The sequence below is a fragment of the Canis lupus genome, chromosome 1, assembly GCF_003254725.2.
Source record: "Canis lupus dingo isolate Sandy chromosome 1, ASM325472v2, whole genome shotgun sequence".
Taxonomy (NCBI): domain Eukaryota; kingdom Metazoa; phylum Chordata; class Mammalia; order Carnivora; family Canidae; genus Canis; species Canis lupus.
In genome coordinates, this window is record NC_064243.1 from 73707854 (window position 1) to 73724139 (window position 16286).

A 16286-nucleotide genomic window follows, 5' to 3' on the forward strand; every position below is an offset into this window, starting at 1 on the left:
GGTTGTTTAGAGTAGAATATAGAATTCATTTAAAAATAATACAGTTTAATGCAGATTTTTTTAATTGAATCTCCAAAAAGCTAGAAGCATTTTCATTATTCCCTGAAGATGATTTAACAAGATTTTCAATAAATATAAAACTCCATATAAAATATCCTGATGGCGTTCCAGGATCCTTTTCTCATTGACTTGGGTGCAATCTGTACTTTTCCATGCATAAATAAATAGATGGGGGAAGATAACTAAAATATCTTTAGAAGAATGGAGTTACATGGGAGACAGACATTTCCTTGGATACTTCCTCGACCCTCAGATAGTTGCAGACTCCGGGGTGGATTTCTTGGAGTGGGGCCAAGGGGAACACGTGGAGAAGGAACACGTGGGATATATCCTGGGGTGCCTGGGGACTCAGTTGGCTGAGCATCCAACTCCTGGTCACAGTTCAGGTCATGACCTCAGGATCGTGAGATTGAGCCCCGTATCAGGCTCTATGCTGGACATGAAGCCTGCTTGAGTTTCTTTCCCTCTACCCACTCCCCCACCCCTGCTCATGTGCAATTTCTCTTAAAAGAATACATGAGTGGAAGTGGAACCAGGCAGTAATTCTACTGGCCTCGCTCAGTGCACTCAAGGTACATCCGTGTTGTAACAGCACGTCGCCGTCACTTGTTTTAAAGGCCGCATGAGGGCAACCCCCGGTGGCTCAGCGGTTTAGCGCCGCCTTCCGCTTGGGGTGTGATCCTGGAGACCCGGGATCGAGTCCCACATCGGGCTCCCTGCGTGGAGCCTGCTTCTCCCTCTGCCTGTGTCTCTGCCTCTCTCTCTCTGTCTCTCATGAATAAATAAATAAAATCTTAAAAAAAAAAAAAAAAGGCCACGTGATGTTCCGTTGAGGGGCACTGCCACAGCTTCCATCCCGGGCACCTGTTGAGGATGGGTTGCTCCTAGCGCCCAGCTGTCCTGAGCACAGGTGCAGATCTCTCTCCAAGATTCTACTCCGGGTCTTTTTGGCTCTAGATGGAACAGTGGGCATCCTGCCGTCCCTGAGCGGTGCTGGTCGCATCCGCGCCGTGCGGGGGCCCCGTCACTTAGGCTTCCCTTCTGTCCTCCACCCCCTAGGCCATCGACTAACACTCCCCTTGGTAATCTGTCCCTGAGACCCGTCACTGTGATTTACTTCCTCTTGTGCCAGGAAATGTTCCATGTCCTCAGATCTCCCAAAATAAACATGGTTTGTTTGGCCAGGTTTCATTTCTGGGAGCACACCCCTGTACTCCAGAAAACTCTGTCTGAGCCAAAGAGAAAGGAAGGTCTGGGCAGAGGCCTGGGAGGAAGTGAGAGGCATGGACACGGGCGGTGGCGCGGTTGTCACTACCCATCGTTAAGTGGGAACTGGGCAGAGGCGTGTCTCCGAGTTGCAGGCAGCGTGTCCAGGGTGTGGTGTTTGCAGGCTTTGTTGGTCGTTACACAGTAGGAAATGTTCACGGCTCGGTGTGTGAACAAAGCAGCGCCTGCCTGTGTGAGGCGCTCAGATGTTTGGTATTCTAGTCACCTCTTCGTCGGATGTTTGCTTTTGGCACAGGGTCCAGCCCCCTAGCCTGGGCGCCTGCTGGGGGCTCAGAGCCCAATCTACCCGGATCAGACCTGCTGGGCTCAGGTTCAGGCTTTGTCTGTTTGCTGTGGAGAAAGCCTCATGGCCTTGAGTCTTTTCACCAGTCTGTGCCTCAGTTTCCTGTCCTGTAAAATGGGCTCATGTGCGGCCCACCTCTTAGAACCCGGTGTGAGGAGGGAGCCGACTGCAGAGGCCTGAGGGTCCCCTGGCCGGTGTGGGCATTTGTCACGTACACTTCACACCTTCTTTCCTTACTTTTCCCTTAGTTTTCACTGTTCTCCTGAGTCCTGTGTTGTCTCTTCCTCCTCCTCTGTTTTTGGTCTCCCCTGCTTGGTGTCACATCATGTGAACCCCTCCCCTGCCCTCCTGGGAAAATCCCCAGTTGCTGCTGCAGCTTTCGTGGAAGAAAGCACATCCTGGGGCCCAAACAGAGGCAGGATCCACTTAGCCCTTGAGGGTTACAGGCTGTCATTGGGAAAGCAAAGCTCTGACCCCGTGAGCTCCTTTCCGGCTGCAGCAGCATCTGCAACCCGTCGCTTCCCTGCCACAGACGCTGAGGCAAGGGGGGTGGGGTGGGGGAGGAGTGTTACTCCCTTTCCCCAGTTGGAACATCTTATCAAGACTCTTCGAAGTTGTTAGGTTGCCAGCATGTTTCATTTTGTGTTTATCTTCCTTGCAGGCAGTTTTAGTGAATAATATCACCACAGGTGAGAGGCTCATCAGAACCCTGCAAGGTGAGTTCTCATCCCCTCCTTGACAGCAGATGTTAGGCCTTTTAGGAAAGGGTCACCTTTCCTCTTGTCCTCTCTAGGGGTTCTTGTTCTAATCTAATGATGAGTAGGATCCTGAGTTACTGAGTAATCTTTACTGTATTTGTTTTGCCAAACTACAATTCCTTAAAGAGCTTTTTCCTTTTAAAAATGTTGCTGAAGACATTGTAAGGTACAGAATTCAGGTTCTCTTGTTTTCATAGGCTAAGAAGTATACAGAACAAATCACCTTATATATAGAACTGTAAAATATATGTGGTATATATAGGATTTTTTTAATTGAGTCACCTTGAATTTAGGTTTCCTTTATGAAAATTGTAAAAACTATCCAGCCCCAATCTAATTCCATTCTTTGCTGCCCTGCTTCAGTTGGCAGCCAGAGCTGGGTTTCCATCGGGCCTTGCAAAGCAGCAGTGGTCCAGAGGGCAGGACCAGGTCGGGGGCGGGGGTCAGCAGGCCCTGTGCTACTCAGGGCCTGTGGGAAGGAGTGCTGCATCCCATGAGGCCGGTAGGAAACTTGCACTGGCTCCGGAGCCTCCCTCCTGCCTCTGGGACAGGAAGGTCTGTCTACAGCCACACTATCCAGAGTGGTGGCCACGAGCCGTGTGACCAGTGAACACTTGAAATGTGGCTATTGGGATGAAACTGGGTTTTAAATTTTTATGTCATTTTCAGTGATTTAGGATTGAGACTCCACTCTGTTATTGGTAGTGTTAAGTATCTACAACTTGAGTATATCCATCTACTTTTTAACTGTACATTTGATGAAACCTAAATTCAGATAAAGAATTCCTAGTGCAGACTTAACGTCTGGATTGAGATGTGCTCTGATTGTACGTACCAGATTTCAAAGACATAGTAGGAAAGAGAGAGTATAAAATATCTAATTCATAATTCTTTATGTTCATTATGTGTTGGCCTGATAATATCGTATAGCTGTTGGGCTAAATCAGATGTATTATTAAAATTAATAATACACCTGGTTTCGTTCTTGAAAATGTAGTTGCTAGAAAAATTACCTACGTGGCTTGCATTGTATTTGGACGGTGCTGGTCTAGATTCTCATTCTAAATCTGGCTCTAAGAATATGAGTAGGGGGATTTAGGGTCCTACAGAGTTAGGTGGGTCACTATTGCTGAGGCTCTGCAGAGCTCCCCTTTCCTTTGTGGCCTTGTGAGACTCATCTACATTGTGTCTACATTGTGAGTGTCAGTACTTCATCCCTTCTATTGCCAACTGTATTCCAGACCCATACTTGGTTTGATTATGGCGCTTTTTTTTTCTTTTAAAGATTTTATTTATTTATTTGAGAGCGAGTATGTGAGCTAGAGAGAAAGCACAAGCGGAGCAGGAGGGAGAGGGATGAGGGATAAGCAGGCCTCCCCTACCCCCTTCTGAGCAGGGAGCCTGATGCGGGGCTCCATCCCAGGACCCTGGGATCATGACCTGAGCTGAAGGCAAACACTTAACCCACTGAGCCACCCAGGCACCCTGGGACTTTAAGTGAGGTTTATTGAGGTGTAAGTTATACCTAATAAAGTGTGCCCTTTGTAGAGTTCTGTGTGTTTCAGCAAATGCACAGTCCCCTAGATGCCCACGTCATGACCAGACCCTGTCCCTCTAGGAAGTACCCCCCCCCCAGCCTTTTGTCGCAGGTCCCCTGCCTTAGCCTCCAGCACCCACTGAGTGGTTCTGCATCCCTACAGTTTTAACCTTTTGAGTATATTCTAGAAATGCATGTGAGATGGAGCCGTGTTGCTGTGTGTTTTGGCATTTCATTGAGTCCTTCATTTTTATTTCATTTTATTTTCCCCCCAAGAGCCCTGTAGGCTTAGAGTTATGAGGGCAGACCTTGGGGTGCATGTTGAGAGCTGTGTCCCGGGCCCTGGTTGTGGCCTTCTGGCCCCTCTGCTGTCATCTCTTGGCAGCTTTTCTTTCCACCCAGCCTGACCCTTTGTCAGCAGCTGCTTTTTTCTGCAAGGCTTTTAGGAGCTCAGAGGTCAGGGCAGCAGGACTGGGCTGATGAATCTCCTCCAGGGAAAACTGCTGTTTCCCAGCCTGGGGAATGGGGATTATTTAAGTGAGCACATCTGGGAATGCCTGGCATGGGTGGATGGGTGGTAGGAGGCGGCTGGCAGGTAGCCTGGTGGCCAGGGGTCTGCATGAGTGGCTGCTGCCCTGAGCAGGTGTGGAAATTGGTGTTTCACAAGCTGAAGGATAAGTCTGCTGAGGACCAGGGGACATGGTGGCTTGTGTGTCACCTTGTGGAACAGCTCGGGGTTCAGGATGTGTAAGAAACAGGTAATCAGAACCTTCTAAATCATTTTAAGGGTCAGAGGTCAAAAACGTGATTTAAGTGAGAGGTTTAGAGAAGAGTCAGGGTGCATATTCTGGTCAGATTGCTGATTTCCAGGGCTTCCCCTGCCCCAATTGTAGAATATTCTCATCCTTCTCTCCTTCCCTCCTTACTCGCCGGTGTGCCATTGCCCACTGTGTTCTGATGTGTCTGCTGTTGTCATGATGGCTGTGCCCGCGACTTGCGTGATTCTGGGTCCTCCTCTTGGCTCAGACCAGTTAAAGGCCCTGCAGAAGAATTACGGCAAGCTGCAGCAGGATGTGTTCCAGTTCCAGAGGAACCAGACCAACCTGGAGCGGAAGTTCTCCTACGACCTGTAAGTGTGTCTTGGCCACCAGTGCACACCCCTCAGGGGCTGCTGTGTTCCAAGCCGTGGGAGCAGGCTGGTGGGGATGCGCTGTGCCCACCCCTCCCATCCTGGCATGTACAGGCTCTGCAGGAGGTGCAGTCTATCTAGGGGATGTGTCCTTTAGAAAAGTACACTTTATCATGTAAGTGTGAGCAGTGCCTCAGAAAGCCATGGAAAAGGACTAGCCAGTGGCTCATAATCCAGAATACACAGGAGGGTGGTGCTCTTCCTAGTAAATGACTTATCAACATCCTTTGTAAAGTTACCTTAAGTTTTAAAATGCAGGTGTGCTGGTTAAGTCAATAATCGAAAGCCTTTCCTAAAATGTCTCCTTGAAGTGCAACAGACCTGCCCCAAGTCCAGCTCCTGGACTGAAGGGCATTTTGGCATCATATCAGTGATTTATCTCTAGATGTTGGCACGTAGACACTGTTTCTTTGAGGCTTTTAGTGTCTTTCCAAATTTCTACAGTGAGAATGGAATGCTTTTATTTTTCAGCTTTATTGAAGTGTGATTGGTAAATCATTATATATGTTTAAGGTATAAAACACGAAGTTTTGATATGCATCTCCATTGTGGGATGACATCCCTGATCAAGCTAATTAACCATAATCTTTTTGCATGTGTGGTGAGAACACCTACAATCTCCCCTTCTAGCTCGGTCCCACATACAGAACGTTATTAGTAATTGAAGTCACCACGCCATTTGCTCCATCCTCAGCTAACAGTATGATTGTGTTCTTAGTGGATGACCCTACACATTTACTTTTGGGAATATTTTTATGACCAAAACAATAAACTCAAAAAGTTAGGTAAACCCCATAGTAAGATAGTAAAAACCAACTTTTTTTTTTTTGAAGATTTTATTTACCTATTCATGAGAGACACAGAGAAAGAGAGAGGCAGAGTCACAGGCAGAGGGAGAAGCAGGCTCCATGAAAGAAGCCCAATGCGGGACTCTGTCCCGGGTCTCCAGGATCACATCCTGGGCTGAAGGTGGCACTAAACCGCTGGGCCACCGGGGCTGCCTGTAAAAACCAATTTAGAGAGTGGTGTAACTCGGGCACAGGGAGTCTGGGATTCAAAGGCAACCAGCCACCTATGAGCCCAGTCCTCCTTTCCATCTGCTGACTTCTTCCTCATCCGTGTCCAGGGTCGTACAAATTTTTCACATAATTGCCATCACTGGTAACATTTTTAAATCATTTTCCCCCACTTCCGTTATGTACGTAAAAGTCCATACTGTTCCAGAATGTTGTATCGTTAAAAATGGCTGGTTAATACTATGGAGGCACCACATTTAATTCATGATTTCCCTGTTTGGATATTGAGGTTACTTCTAAGTTTCGATTATTATAATTAGGCTGCTGTTAATTGTATGACTTTATGATTACTTTGGATTATTTTCTTCTAAAAAGGACTTAGGTTTAGTGTCATAAATCACCACGTTGCCTTCTACCTAAGTTTCCTCACCCCGCTGCCCTCCTTGGGATTCTGACGTCCTTCCGGAAAATTGTCTCTCTGTGACATCTTCCTGAACACTTTAAAAACAAATGCTACTAAAAACCAGGAAGCCCCAAATATATAAATATGCAGAGCACATGAACTAACAGTACGAGGGAAACATAATTAGAAAGTATGTATATGGAACCTTATTCAGCTCGGCCAGTGGTTCTCAATTTTGGGTGGTGATTTGCTCCCAGGAGACCTTGGCTGCTGCTACCATCCTCCAGCGAGCAGGGCAGGCCCCATAATACAGCTGTATCTGCTCAAAGGCCAGTTGTGTTCAGTCGAGAACCCCTGAGCTAGGCTAGTAACCAGCGAGATGCATTCAGACAAAAATGAAGATCGCCTCAATCTCATTATCATTCTCCTTAGAAGATACTGTCACACTCATTTCCTTCCCATTCATTGAAATAGGATAAGCCATTAAGACCTCACTTGATAATGTTGCCCCAGAGATGATGACCTAGCTGGAAATCAACAGTCGGCCAGGCCCACTGATGGGAGAGCCGCTCTGCTCTCCGTGTTGGAGTGGACAGTGAACAGGATGGCCAGCTGTGCTGGACTCACTCTTCTCTTAGGAAGTTGATGGCTAGATTGAAACAACTTCCGGCTGACATCTGTACTGAAGTAATCCTGCCCAAAGTCTTGCATGTTTCCTGGGGATGAGGTTCATGAGATGTTGGAAGCTGGAAAGAGCTATTCTTACTTTGATTATAGACCCTTTTTGAGAATCTGACAAAAGATATGGACCCCTTGTTAGCAATATCTGCAGAATTGTGCATTCACATTGTGGGGAAAAGCATCTAAGGCATGTCCACACGTCCTCTGTTAAAGCACCCTGGCAGTCTAAACCTTTTATAGAAGGCAGCGCTGGGAGTGAAAGAGCTGACAGCAAGGCTAGGTTTCCTGATGCACAAGTTGGTGTTCGTTCTTCCTTATCAGCATCCTCACTTCTCACTCCGGCACCTGTGGCAGACAGCACTAAGCCACCACTCTAGCCCTGCCTTGCAGGCTTTCTCCAAAGCACTTAGGATTAGTTTCTCACCTGAACTGCTTGTCATCTCCATGCCATGAGAAAATAGTTTGCAAAAACTATTCCTGGAATAGAACACTCCTCTGATGATTAGCATCCTGGATGATTGGGTCACCCGCCTTCATAGATCCCTGTATGGCATACATTCCATTTATAGTATTCCAGCCATCAATTGCACCAGTTAGAATAACTCTGGCGCCTGTGTCCTGTGAGTGTCTATGCTTGAACTGAATGGTTACCATGTGCATGTAAACAGAAGCCCACCTGTGGCTCTTCAAGAAATCACACTGTCACTGTCCACATGATCTGTGTCCTGGAATTTGAGCTTCATTTTGAGGTGATTTCCGTACTGCTGTGGAGCTGGAATGTGGAAAGCTGTCCTTCACCCACAAGCCTGGGAAAGAGAGGCTCTTTGTACTTGATTTTGGCAGGGCTGAGAGCAGGTGAAAACAGTATACCTTACCTATTCGTAGGTTTGTGCAGGGTCAGGAATGGCTGTGCACCTGCCCATTTGCTAGTCCCGAGCTTCTGCAATACTGTCTGCTCACAGTTGGGCATGTCTGGTACTGTCAGGATATCCGTGTCTCTCATTTTCTCCTGTGGTTTAAGCTACTGTGTACGTGTCTACCCCCTGCGACTTGCATGTTCTTGACAGTTTTATTTAAATTAATTTTTTTTTGGTAAGTCTTCTCTTGATCTGAAAGCTGTCCAGGGTCTGAAGTCTGTCTGTTACTCTTTCTACAGTACCTGATGCCCTTCTCTGGGTGTGGTTCATTGAGACCCACTGAGTCCTTTGAACTGGAGGGCACATTATAGGAGTTACGGGCAGCAGGCACTCAGACCTGGTTCTGAAGGGCCTGTGACTCTGGGGAGGCAGCTGTGCTGCGGAGAGAGCCCCGTGCAAAGCCAGGAAACCCCAAGTCTGGCTTCCGGTTTCAGCCTGTCTCTCTCTCTGACCCGGGTCAGTGTTACACATACAGATCACCTCCAGCTTCATTATTTGCACAAGTGAGTGATTCTCCCAATTATTTTACAACCCTGACACACAAGATTTTAAGACTTTAAAATAAATTCTAGGCTGAAAGCTACGATGATGTCCCAGAATATCTTCGCTAAATGGGGGGCCCAGGCCTGATTAGATTCTCTGCTCCAGCAAAGGTTCTCTTAGACCAGCTGGGAGTCCTCCAGTTCATTTTTATTTTAGTTTTTTAAAATAAATCTTAAATTTTGGAAGAGTTTTAGGTTTACAAGAGTTCCTGTATACACGTTGATGTGTATTTACCTCACAGGTAATTCACTGATGTAGATACATCATTATTAACTAAGGTTCATGTTTTATCCATGTTTCCTCAGTTTTCCCTTAATGTCTTTTTTCTCTGCCAGGATCCCACATTACATCTGTTCATCACGTTTTCTTAGAGTCCTCTTGGTTAAGACAGTTTCTCGGGCTTATTTTTTATGATCTTGATAGTTTCAAGGAGTATTGGTCAGGTGTTTTGTAGAATGGTTTCCAGTTGGGATTTATTGGGTGTTTTTTTCATGATTAAACTGGGGCAACACATTTCTGGGAGGAAGGCCACAGAGGTAAAGTGCAACTCTCATTACTTTGTGCCAAGGGTACATACTCTCTGAATGGGCGCTGTGGGTGTTAATCGTGATCGCCTTACTGAGGTAGGGTTTGTCCAGTTTTGTCACCATGAAGTTACTCTGTCATTTGTCCTCCATGCTGCAGTCTTAGGGAGGAAGTCCGTGTATACAGCCTGCACCCAGAGACTGGGGAGTTGTGCTCCAATCCTGTAAGGGCAGAGTATCTGTATACACTGCTTGGAATTTCCCTGCACAGGAGAGCTGGGTCTTTGTACCTCTCTGTTTATATCAGTAGGGATTTAGGAATATTTATTCTATGCTTTGGGTTATAATCCAGTACTATTTAATTTTTTTTTTTGCTCCCATTGCTCCAGCTTCTGTCCTATCCCCAGCTTTGTGCCCCTGCCCCCTTTTGAGCACTTTGTTATACATTCTGGCACTGGAAGATGCTCCAGGCTCTTCTGCATGTGCTCTTCCAATCCTAGGATCACCCAACCAACCATTTCTCTAAGGAGCTCTTTTTTAGATCTGGGTACTAGGTGTGTTTGTTGCTGCTGGGGTGTGGTGGTTTCTAGGTCTCGTCAGCTACAGAGGAAAGAGCCCTGTGTGTGCTAACCCGTGTGATATACAGACATTGATGACTATTTCTGTGTGTTTTCAGCTGTATTCGTACTAAACCAAGTGTAAGTTCATACTGGTGTCTCCAGTTCTAGTCGAAGTTAACATAACAGCATATACTTGCAGATGTTCTCAACTTGGGACAGTAGCAACTATTGATATTTTGTGGCTCAAAATATCTTTGAAACTGCTTGTGGCAAAGACTGGCCATTGCTTATCCAGATCCATCATTTTCTCCCCCCGTGTAATTCCTGCCTTTCCAACCCCTCCTAGCAGTTAATTATGGCCCAGTGACCAAGTTCTGGCCAGTGGGGAAAGGCAGTGGTAGTGCAGGACTGTAGGAAGGCTTCTGAAAGTGAAGACTGTTCACTGTACCCATTCTCCTTTACCTTTCCTCCTTGTTCTTTCCTGCTGCCTGGACTCACAGAAGATGGCTGGACCACTGTAGCCATCTTGGATCATGAAGCTGGAAACCAGTGCTAGGATCATGAAACAGAAAGAAAACCTGTATCCCTGATGATTCAGAGCTGCTGCTGGATTGCCTACATCAGACGTTGATTTGTGGAAGAAGCAGACTGTTATCATTTGACCTTTGTTTTACCCAGCCAAACCTTATGCTAACTTACCATTTTTTGAAAGTGACTTCAGCTACTACTTCTTAAACAGTCATTTTCATGAATCTTTTATTACCCAAAAAAAGACTTCTTAGGGAAGGTCATTTAAAATGGAATCCTAAAGAGTAGGAGGTAGAGAAGGGAGACTAGCACTTGTGAAAGAGAAACTCGGGGAGCTCAGAGTGGTCTGGGTGAGGCAGACTATCCTGAGGTCATGGAGGTGAGCGAACAAGAGCTGTATCTTGGGCATGGTTGTAAAGGTGATTGGTTATGTTGGCCCCACTGGGAACATCATCCTCTCCTTCCCAGATTCTGATGACATGGATGTTAGATATCTATCACAGTCATGGAGAATCCCCCAAGTGGGTTTGTTTTCTTTTTTTCCCCCAGTCTGTTTTCTCTGTTATTTTGATTGGGTAATGTTTGTGGTTCTGTTTTCTGGTTCAGAGTCTCGCCTCCCTTCTCTATTTGCACTCGTTCCTTAAGTTCTTTAATTTTGGTTATTGCATTTGTCAGTTTGAAAATTTACCCGTGGTTCTTCATGTTTTGTTTCTTTGCTGAGACATTTGTTTTAAGTGTGTTTGAATTGCTCACGGAAACATTTTTATGGTGGCTGTTTTGAAATGTTTTACCTTCTCTGTCATGTCGGTGTTGGAATTTACTGATGGTTTCTTTCCACTCAGTTTGAGATCTTCCCAGTGCTTGAGGTGACAGGTGATTTTCAGTTGAAACCTCTGGTTGGTGGTACAGGCTTATCTTCCTGTCAGGTGAGGGTGGAAACACAGGCTCCCCATGTGTTCTTGTGTCACACTGTGGTGGTCTATAGATCCCGGGCCCCTGGCCTCTTCAGATGATACCCACAAGTTCCAGGTGTTCTCATGGCACCTGTACTCTGTACCTGAACCCCTCGGGGTTGGTAATTCTCTAGGATGACTCACAGAACTCAGGGAAGTGCTATACTCACGACTACAGTTTTATTATAAAGGATGTATCTTGGTAGAGACTTGGTTTTAGGTCAGTTGTAGTTGACACAGCTCCTTTCCTGATGGAGTTGGGGTGCCACCTTTCTAGTACATTGATCTGTTCACCAACTGGGAAGCTTGCCAAGCCTCATCACCCAGAGGTTTTATCTGAGGTTTTATTACATAGGCACAATTGATTAAATCATTAGCCACATGATTGAACTCTATCTACTCTTCCCCTCCCCTGGAGGGTGGTGGTGGAGCTGAAAGTTCCAATCCTGTAATCATATGGGTTTGGTTCCTCTGGCCACTAGCCCCCATCCTAAGGCTTGGTGAGGCAGCGAGTAAACTCAGGTGTGGTCCCCAGGGCCTCCTTCCACTAACAGAAGACCCTCCCATTGCTCAGGAAATTCCAAGGACTTTAGGAGCTCTGTGCTAATTGCTGAGGACAAGAGCAAATGTGTGTGTGTGTGTGTGTGTGTGTGTGTGTGTATTATACTACAGGTTGTATTTTTAAAAATTATTTTTTCTAACCAATATTAAATTCACCTGTTTTAGAACAGTGTGGCAGTGTGGCATATTTGTAGTAAGTTTCAGTCAACTTCAGTTTTCTTGCCATTGAATAACTGAAACACATATTTTGCCCTACCTTAGGTGTCCATTTGAAATAAAGAGCTGGAACCAGGAAAAAGATGAGCTGTGTCTCATATTGACACAGTGGATTCCACAGTTACAGCAGGAAACACTTGCTATAGAAACGCATCCCTAAATATTTGTGTTTTCTTTTGCTTTCTTTCACCATAGGAGCCAGTGCATCAATCAGATGAAAGAGGTGAAGGAGCAGTGTGAGGAGCGAATAGAAGAAGTCACTAAAAAGGGAAACGAAGCTATTGCTTCCAGAAACCTAAGTGAAAAAAAGGACCAAAGCCAGCAGGTAATTCTGGGTTTTTGCTACCCAGGATTCGAGAAGGCATCCCTCCTCTCTCTTCAGGCACTCTGTTCCCTTATCTGCTGATTTCCTCTATCTCTGCTCTTGCTTATGGGTTTGGTTCCCTGAGACACAGCAGCCAGCCCAGGGGTGTTGCAGCTCTGACAGGGCCCTGTCCTTGAGTTCAGGGCTTTACCAGGGTTACTTCCTTTAAAGTCTGCAGCCACCCTGGGAGAGCATCACTGCTATTTTGAAGACCCTGACACCCATAAGGCCCCCGCCACCAGCTGGTCAGTGGTGGGGCTGATGAGCACCCACACTGGCAGAGTGTGTGACGCTTGGCCCATGAAGCTGCTGCTCAAAGCCTTCAGGAAATCTATGTGTTGGTTTTAAATATAGCAGTTTTATTGAGAGATAATTCACAGACCATACAGTTCGCCCATATAACAGTTACAATTCATTGGTTTTTAGTATATTCGCAAAGTTATGCTGCCATCATTACAATTTTAGAACATTTTCATTTCCCAAATAAACCCCATAACCGTTAGCTCTCCCATTCACTCCTAGAAAACCATTAATCTACTTTCTGTCTCTATAGATTTGCTTTGTCTGGACATTTCATATTAGTAGAATCATATACTATGTGGCCTTTTATGTCTGGATCCTTTTATTTAGTGTAATGCTTTCAGGGCTCATCCATGTGTTTGTATGTATAATTACTTCTTTCTTCTTTGTGGCTGGATAATGTGTGGATAGGCCACATTTTGTTGATTCATTTGTCAGTTGATAGGTATTTGGGTTATTTCTAGTTTTAGGCTTATTATTATTATTTTAAAGGTTTTATTTATTTATTCATGAGAGACACAGAGAGAGAGAGAAGTAGAGACACAGGCAGAGGGAGAAGCAGGCTTCATGCCTGATGTGGGACTTGATCCCAGGTCTCTAGGATCAGGCCCTGGGCTGAAGGCGGCACTAAACTGCTGAGCCACTGGGGCTACCCTTAGGCTTATTATTAGTAATGCTGCTATGAACATTCATGTAGACATTTTTGTAGGGATGTAAGTTTTCATTTCTCTTAGGTATATACCTAAGAGTGGAATTGCTGGGCTCTATAGTAGCTCGATGTTTTATGAGAAACTGCCAGACCATTTTCAAAAAAGTGACCACACTCTTAGATTTTCGCCAGCAGTTTGAGGGTTCCAGTTTTTCCATGTCCTTGCCAACTCCTGTTATTATCTTTTTTCATTATAGCCATCCTCATGGATGTGGAGTCCTATCTCATTGTGGCTTGGATTTTCATTTCCATAATAACTAATGTTGAGCATCTTTCCTGTGCTTTCTTGGCCATTTGTATATCTTTTCTGGAAAAACGTCTATTCAAATTCTTTGTCCACTTTTAAATTGGGTTATTTTATAATTGAGTTAGAGTTCTTTATATATTCATATGTATATGTAAAGTTAATAGATACATGATTTCTACATATTTTTTTCCCATTCTCTGAGTTGTTTTTTTACTTTCTTCATGGTGTTCATTGAAACATAGAAGTTTTTAATTTTGATGAAGTCCAGTTTGTTATTCTGTTATTTGTTCCTTTGGTATCATAATTTAAAACACTTTGCTTACTCCAAGGTTATGAAGATTTATATTTTCTTCTAAGAGTTTTCTATTTCTTAGCTCTTACAGTTAGTCCTATGATCCATTTTGAGTTCATTTTTTATATCTGGTGTGAAGTAAGTGTCCAAATTCATTCTTTTGCATGTGTATATCATCTCTTGGCACCTTGTTTTGAAAACAAAACGAAACAATGATTCTTTCTTCCACTGAATTATTTTGGCACCTATGTCAAAAATCAGTTTATTGTAAATATGAGGGTTTATGTGTGGACTCTCAGTTCTGTTCCATTGGTCTGTGTGTCCCTTATGTCACTACCATACATACAGCCTTGATTACTGTACCTGTAGCTTTGTAGTGAGCTTTGAATTCAGGGAGTGTAAATCCTCCAACATTGTTTTTTTGTTTGAAATTTAAGATTTATTTATCTTAGAGCATGCATGTGGGAGGGGCAGAGGGAGAGAGAATCTCAAGTAGGTTGCCCACTGAGCACAGAGCCAGAGGCAGGGCCATCTCCTGACCCTGAGATCATGACCTGAGCTGAAACCAGGAGGTAGACACTTAACTGACTAAGCCACCCAGGCATCTCTTCCCTTCTGTTCTTAATTGATGAGTGTTTTTATCAAGAGGTGTTGGATTTTTTCAAATTCTTTCTTTTTCTCCATCTACTGAGATGATCATGTAGTTTTTGTCCTTTATGCTATTTATACAGTATTACACTAACTGATTTTTGGATGTTTCACTTTGCATACATGGGATTTAGCCCACTTGGTCATGGCATAAAATACTTTTATATGGGGATCCCTGGGTGGCGCAGCGGTTTGGTGCCTGCCTTTGGCCCAGGGCGCGATCCTGGAGACCCGGGATCGAATCCCACGTCAGGCTCCCGGTGCATGGAGCCTGCTTCTCCCTCTGCCTGTGTCTCTGCCTCTCTCTCTCTCTGTAACTATCATAAATAAATAAAAATTTAAAAAAAATAAAAATATTTAAAAAAAAAATACTTTTATATGTTGCTAGATTTGTTTTGCTATTATTTTGTTGGGGATTTTGGTGTCTATATTCATAACAGATACAGTCTGTAGTTTTCTTATAGTGTCTTTGGCTTTGATATCAGGTAATATTGGGCTCATACATAGAATGAGGCATAATCTTTTCTCTTGTTCTTTGGGAAAAGTTTGTGAATATCTGGTATTGATTCTTTAAATGTTTGGTGGGATTCATTAGTGAAGACATCTGGGCTTAGGCTTTTCTTTGGGGGAAGTTTTAAAATTAATAATTCAGTCTGTCTATTCACATTTTCTATTTTTTTAAAAAATTATTTATTTGAGATAGTGGAGGGGAGGGGCAGAGGGAGAGAATCTCCAAGTACATTCCTGGCTGAGCACAGAGCCCAATTCAGGGCTTGATCTCCTGGCCCATGAGATAATGACCTGAACTGAAACCAAGCATCAGACACAACCAACTAAGCCACCTAGGTGCCCCTCAGATTTTCTATTTCTTGAGTCAGTTTGGGTAATTTGTATTGTTCTGGGAACTTGCCCAGTGTCCTCTAGGTTATCAAAGTTGACATACAGTTATTCAGGGTATTTTTTATTTTATTTTATTTATTTGATAGAGTGAGGGAATGAGAGAAAGCAAAAGCAGAGGGAGCAGCAGGAGAGGGAGAAGCAGGCTTCCCAGTGAGCAGGAAGCCAGAAGAGGGATTGATCTTGTGACCCTGGGATCATGGGTCAAAGCAGATGCTTAACCAACTGAGCCACCCAGGTGCCCAGGTGGTATTTCTCTTTAATAGTTTTGTTTGTGTAAGGTCAGTGGTGGTCTGTTATTTTAGTAAGTTGATTTTTCTCTTTTTCTTGGTAATGGTTTGTCTTTTTAAGCTAGGTAATGGTTTGTCAATTTTGTTCAACTTTTCCAAGAACTCACTTTGATTTCATTGGTGTTTGCTGTTTTCTACTCTGTAGAAAACAGAATTAATTCCTGCTCCAGCATTTATTATGTCCTTTGCTTTAGGTTTAGTTTGCTCTTCTTTTTCCAGTATCTTAAGGTGGAAGATTGGTTACTGAATTGAGATCTTTCTATTTTCCTTAATACAGACCTGCAGATTTCCCACTAAGCGCTGCTCTAGCAGCCTCCCATAAGTTTGGTATGTTGTGTATTTGTTTCAGTTTTTCTCAGGATACTGTTATTTGCCTTGTGTGTTCTTTGACCCACTGGTTTATTAAGAGTGTGTTGCCTAATTTCCACGTTTGTGAATTTCTCAAATTTTATTGTCACTGATAACTTCATTCCATTGTGATTGACATCATACAAAGTATGTTCAATTTTTTCAGATTTTTTGG

The 16286-nt window shown here is 44.3% G+C and overlaps 1 protein-coding gene across 7 annotated transcripts in view; it reads left to right on the top strand.

The window, feature by feature from the left end:
• GOLM1 (golgi membrane protein 1) overlaps positions 1–16286 on the top strand; it is a 69202-nt gene that overhangs the window by 26675 nt on the left and 26241 nt on the right. For all 7 annotated transcript variants that reach the window (XM_025423168.3, XM_049116037.1, XM_025423171.3 and 4 more), the window contains 3 exons: positions 2292–2346; positions 4952–5054; positions 12212–12341. In XM_025423168.3, the coding sequence (XP_025278953.1) occupies positions 2292–2346; positions 4952–5054; positions 12212–12341 (288 nt within the window). The remainder of the gene's footprint in view (positions 1–2291; positions 2347–4951; positions 5055–12211; positions 12342–16286) is intronic.